This window comes from Prosopis cineraria, unplaced genomic scaffold (assembly GCF_029017545.1).
Source record: "Prosopis cineraria cultivar Desert tree isolate PC_DT_omini unplaced genomic scaffold, ASM2901754v1 PC12, whole genome shotgun sequence".
Taxonomy (NCBI): Eukaryota; Viridiplantae; Streptophyta; class Magnoliopsida; order Fabales; family Fabaceae; genus Prosopis; species Prosopis cineraria.
The window spans coordinates 1,039,750-1,045,558 of NW_026555343.1; the positions used below are offsets into that span (position 1 = coordinate 1,039,750).

General features: G+C 35.2%; 2 protein-coding genes across 2 annotated transcripts; both read right to left on the reverse strand.

The window, feature by feature from the left end:
* Positions 1–536: 536 nt before the first annotated feature.
* On the reverse strand, positions 537–2,310 carry LOC129288630 (F-box protein At3g07870-like). The gene has a single exon (XM_054925301.1). The coding sequence runs from the start codon at positions 1,919–1,921 to the stop codon at positions 749–751; it is 1,173 nt and encodes a 390-aa protein (XP_054781276.1). The 5' UTR covers positions 1,922–2,310; the 3' UTR covers positions 537–748.
* A 2,275-nt stretch (positions 2,311–4,585) lies between these two features.
* Positions 4,586–5,242, reverse strand: LOC129288248 (F-box/kelch-repeat protein At3g06240-like). Its single transcript, XM_054924756.1, has one exon. The coding sequence runs from the start codon at positions 5,240–5,242 to the stop codon at positions 4,586–4,588; it is 657 nt and encodes a 218-aa protein (XP_054780731.1).
* Positions 5,243–5,809: the final 567 nt, after the last annotated feature.

The window sequence follows — 5,809 nt, forward strand, 5'->3', positions numbered from 1 at the left end:
ACACTTAAAAGTTGTTTTCATTTTTCTGTTCTCCAAAATAATATTTTGTTTTTTTATTCTTCAAAACACTTTTTGAAAACACGTTACCAAATAGATTTTTTTGTTCTTTTGTTCTGGAAACAGAAAATTGTTCCCAGAACAGGTTTTCAAACAAGCCCTAAATTTCCATGTAAGGTCCAACAAAAGCATGAAAGTATCTCTCTGGTTCTAAATCATGAAAATATCTGACGTCCCAAAGGCCTTACCAATTCTTTCATAGGATCTACGAAAACTATAGCTCCATTGTGAAGTCTCCTAGCCACTTTTCCACTGCTAGCAAGACCTGATATGGCCCCATAGCGCAATAAATCACAACAAAACACCTTAGTCCATGACTCCACAATTAGAATTTCATATTCCCATGGCGGCAATATGAGATTATGTGAACCAAGTCTCAGCAAATATCAAACATCAAATTCTCGTTTGATCACAGTTCTCATTACCATGAATTGAACCAGCTCATACATGCAAAAGGTAAATTAAGAAACTCTACAACAAACGATAATAAAATCTGCCTTTAAAGTGAATATATAGAGCAATATACAGGAAAGAAAAGAACAGAATCCATTCTTCTTCTCTGACTTCCAGAGAACGAGAATTATAATCCAAACATTTGGCCTTAATCTGACTCTAGAGGCAATAATCCAGCCAGCAAAATCAATCCATCCATAAGACAACCTTGCCTTCACCCTGTATATATCTACAATTTCTAGCAAGACAAAACATCTGGTTCTGTATTTATGAAAACCAAACTCCCAACATAATCTCCTACAAAAGTGGGAAAATATTTTCGATCTCCCAAAGGCTCCACCAACTCTGTGATTGGATCAAGTAAAGCTATAGCTCCACTGCGAATCCTTAGCACCACTTTTCCATTGCTACCAAGAGCTAATACAGTAACTATGCCCCCATAACGTTTGGTATCACAACAGAACACCTCAGTCCATGACTCCGCAACACCATATTCTTTCATTATCCATATACTATAAAAATATTGGTTCTCTTCTGAGTAAGTATGAAGCACAGAAAGTGAATGCCCTCCTTCCAAGATAGATAACACAGAAGTAGAATCTCTCAGATGTTGTGGTAACGTTAATTCTCCAAACGTTTCTTCAACCGCATCAAATGACAAAATAAAATTCTGAATTTGACCGTCACATCTACGGCTGACAACCCAGTGTACAAAACCGTTCACAAACACCTGAGGTATATTCCGCAGATGCTCAGAGAGAAGAAAGGAAGGAGCTCTAGCAGTGATGATTCTCCAGGAACGAGAAACAAGAGAGTAAACCTCAACCTGAGGTGTATCTTCTTGTTCATTGCAGAGAGCCACAAGTCTAATTACCTTGTGATCCTTACTCCTAGAATCAAAGCCAAACCCAAAACAAAGCCGGTACCTCTCATGTTCGCGATTGCCGGTCCTGCAGGTCACGATTGGTTTGGGAAGCACCACATATTTTCGAATCGAAGGGTTCCAAATAAGGTGAGTAGCTGAATCAAGCATTGAATAATCAGCAATACATACCAGACCATCGCAAGTTCCAACCACCGTTGAATAATCATACAATCGGAATAGGTGAGTGAGCGGGAATCTCTCAACAGAGAAGTGATCAATTTGTTGGTTGTCAGAGTACAGTGAGTAAAATTCCCCATAATCGAAGCGCTCGTTCTGCAATTCCCAAGTTCGACGACAGAGTTGAAGAAAGAGGGTATCATTTCCATCGCTGGCTTCAATTGTTCGGTTGAGATGATCAAATATGAAGGTATGGTCCGTGATAAGGGTATTCCAAGCTTTGCAAACGGAGGTGAATTTCACAAGAGACTTGAGGGGTAGTCTGTGAAGAATTTCCACAAGAATTTCTGGAGGTAAATCACCAGACATAGCTTTCAGCTTGGAAATCTGGACTCTATCCTTAATACTCTGCTCCTTAGCACTTCACATAAACTTTTCAGTTGAGGCCGTCAAAATAAAATAATACAGCAGCAGCACACCATGGGAAGTCCAGACAAGAACACAAATATCAAATAACTAACGCCAACCTAACTTGGAAAGAGGGGAAATCACCTTTCGCTCACCATCCAATGCTCAATCTTCTCCCAATCTTAATACTACAATGGCGCCAGAACTGAAGAATATTAGTCAACGAAGAGAGGAACCAGCCAGGAAACATCCCGTTCTCTTCAGCCGCAGTGATCGTCGATGCTGAAGAAGGCCAACTTATGCCACTTACCAGGTGTCACACTATGAAGCATACAAATCGAACGCCTCTCAGATTCTTTCACGGAAGCTCCCATCGTGGTCTTCTCACGGGACCCTCACCTTCACCGGCCGCGTTTGAATTTTGATTATCAGTTTTGACGACTGATTTTTTCTGAAAAATTTAAGAAAAAACATTGTTTGAAAATGTAGTATTTTCTGTTATATATTATTTTAAAACACAAAATAAAATTAAAAGTTTTTTTTGAAAAAATAAAAATCAAACTATTTTTTTTGTTATTTTTATTCGACAAAACTAGGGAAAAGACAAAAAACAATCTTATACTCTCATTAATGACAATTATATTAATAAAATAAATTATTCTTTTACTTTTTATTTCATCAATTTAAATATGTTTTTTAAATAATAATTCAAACAATTTTTTATTTTTAAAACTTATTTTAAAAAATTATTATAAAGAATTGTTTTAAGAAATTAAAAACAGAAAACAGAAACATATTTTTTATACTCATTGTTCTCAGTTTCTTAACCTCTCTCACAATACTGTATGCTGTAATTCATTTACTGGAAAGGCTGGAGTCGGATAAAATTACCCACAAGCCATATATGGATGTGTTATGGTCTAGCATTAAAGGTGTTAATTAGGGTCAACCTTTAAAGGGTTAAGATCTAAATAGACTAACTCTATAAAGCACGATTACATTTCAGAGTTTCAGTTTGGCCAACCCGGTCCTGGCCCTCAGGGCTAAAGAGCCAACCCTCAGGACATCGGCCCTATATTTTTTAATTTAAAAATGTTAGAAAAACATATTTAAAATTAAAAAAAGTTATTATACGTAATATTAAATCTATAAAAATAAATTTAAGTCAATACACATAATAATAATTTTAAGACTAATAAAAAATAACAATATTACAAAATTAATACTAATAATAATCAGACTTTGCTAGCATTATCAACAAAATCTTAATGATTTGTATTATCATTAATATCAATATAATTCAATACTTCTCTTTATGAAGCATCAATAGTGACAAAGATATTAAACTTTTTATATATTCTTTCTTCACCTAAGTGAAATGAGGCTATGGTTTTAGAATTAGTATAATGTTTAATTTTTAAACTATTAAAATTTTAAAAAAATTTATAAAAGGACCTGCCTTTTTATTTTATGACAGGGCGCCTTTTTAAACATGAATTATTATTTTACACTTTGAAAAAGTAGTTCAATCTTAAATTTTCTTTGAGTTTAAAAAAACTGACGAAATAGACTCAATCTTAATTCGCATTCTATCTAGCACAGCATAGGCCATGCAACTGGATCCCACTAAAAATTGCAACAAAACTCAGCAAATTACAATACCCAAAGCAAAACGGAAATGTCTCAATCACAATGTTTGACTTGTACTCAGCGAGAAAATACGGGGAAATGGAAGGATAAAGACAAAAGAACGTACTTCCATAATCATTCCACCAACTAACTTTGCCTGCGTTATTATTGTTACACGGAATCTTTCCATTTTTATATGGTCATTTTTCCTCAACTTCTTTAACTATAATCATTAATCATTAATATCATTGCATTAATTTAGTCATAGATTTGATAAATTGTTCTAGTCATGTAAGTTGATAAAAAGAAGATAATGAGAAAATAGAAAGTTTCCACGTCCAAACCTCCCACCCCATCCAATTCACGTAGTCTCAAGCTTTTCCTTCACTCACTGGCTCTGCTCATTACTTGTTTGTTTGGGCTTCCTTTTGAGCCTTTATCCTGGTCCTCTCTCATTGGATCAATTGGCTTCACAGCATAGAATGAGAATTAAATAGTATCTAAATGCATTTTACTAAATCACTCATACTATCTTACCATATGTTTTAGGCGGGAGAGAATTCAGAAAGGAATGACAAGAAAGAATGATCTGTTTCCGTATTATTAGACTCATGAGTGCCTCCACATGTAGGTACAATGATAATATGCTATAATGAATTTGTCTCTCTTGGCTGATGTGCCTGAACGAATGATAGAGTATAAAATTAATTAAGAAAGTCACCATAAAGTATTCAATTAAGAGTTATGTCGCTATTCCAATTAAAAAGTTTCTGTGGGAATTAATTTCCCAGAAGAAATTATTAGTGTCTGGTTTTCTAATCACAAATGCTTGCCAATAACAGTGAATTTTTCTTGGCGAGCAATAAAAAAAAATAAACAAATAAAGCAAAACAAATATTTCAGAGAACTAGCTAGAAATATGATTTTGGCAGCAACTCCATGAAGCATGACTTTGAGTGGTCTTCAACTGCTTGTTTGCAAATTATCACATTGACTTCAGTAAGAACAAACACCTTGTTCTTTGTTCATCAAAAACAAACTCTCAGCATAGCTTCCAACAGAAGTATTCATGTCTCTCCCAATTTCCAAATCCGACACAGATTGCTTCTCCAAATCAACTAAAACTATTCCTCCATTACCACGCTTTAGCACAATCTCCCTTTCCCCAAGGGCTGATACCATTGATGTAACCCCATAGTCACTTGAATCAAAACAGAATACTTCAGTCCATGATTCTGCAGAACCATATTCTTTCATCACCCGAACCCTAAAAAGTCTCTGGCTAGACTCTAAATAACAAGTAGGGATAGCAAGTGAATCCAATGTTCCTGCCCAAAAAGTCACCTTGGAAGGAATCTTCTTCAAACAAGGTCCTAAACTCAGTTCTCTAAACGTCTCCTTAATGACATCAAATGACAAAACAGAATAGTCACAATCGTTTCTTTTACGCTTCACAACCCAATGAATCGCACCATTCACAAACATCTGGTGGGATAATGTTTCCTCGTCAACGATAAATGAGAAAGTTCCATTGGTAACGCTTCTCCAAGAAGCAGAAGCAACAGAGCAAACCTCAGCTTGAGGAACTGTTTCATTCTCATACCCAAAACCTGTGAGTTTTAACCACCTTGAAGTCCTTGTTCTTGGAATCATAACCGAACCCTAAAAGACAGTGAAGCCTTCTGTCCTTGCTCATACATATTTTTGGTGTAGCAGGAAGAATGACATATCTTCGAATGGATGGATTCCAAATAAGAACTTCAATGCTACAATTTTGAAGCTCGTCAGCAAGACATATCAGACCATTGCAAGTGCCAGGCAATCACTACTAAAAAAATATAAATTAGTGATGGAATTTAGTAAGGGATCTTCTGTTCCTCTTTAAAATACCAAATTAGTGAAGGATGTTGATTTTGTAGCTTGACTTGCTATTAGTGAAGAAAATAGTGAGGGATTGTCAATCCCTCTCTAAAATAAGAAAATTAGTGAAGAAAATAGCAAGAGACTGTCAATCCCTCTCTAAAATAAAATAATTGGCAAGAAAAATAGCGAGAAACTACTAATCCCTCTCTAAAATAAGAGAATTAGTGAGGAAAATAGCAAAGACTGTCAATTTCTTTCTAAAATAAGACAGTTAGCTAGAAAAATATCGAAAGACTGCAAATCCCTCTCTAGAATAAAATAATTAGTGAGGGATTCTATCCCTAACTAATCACTATA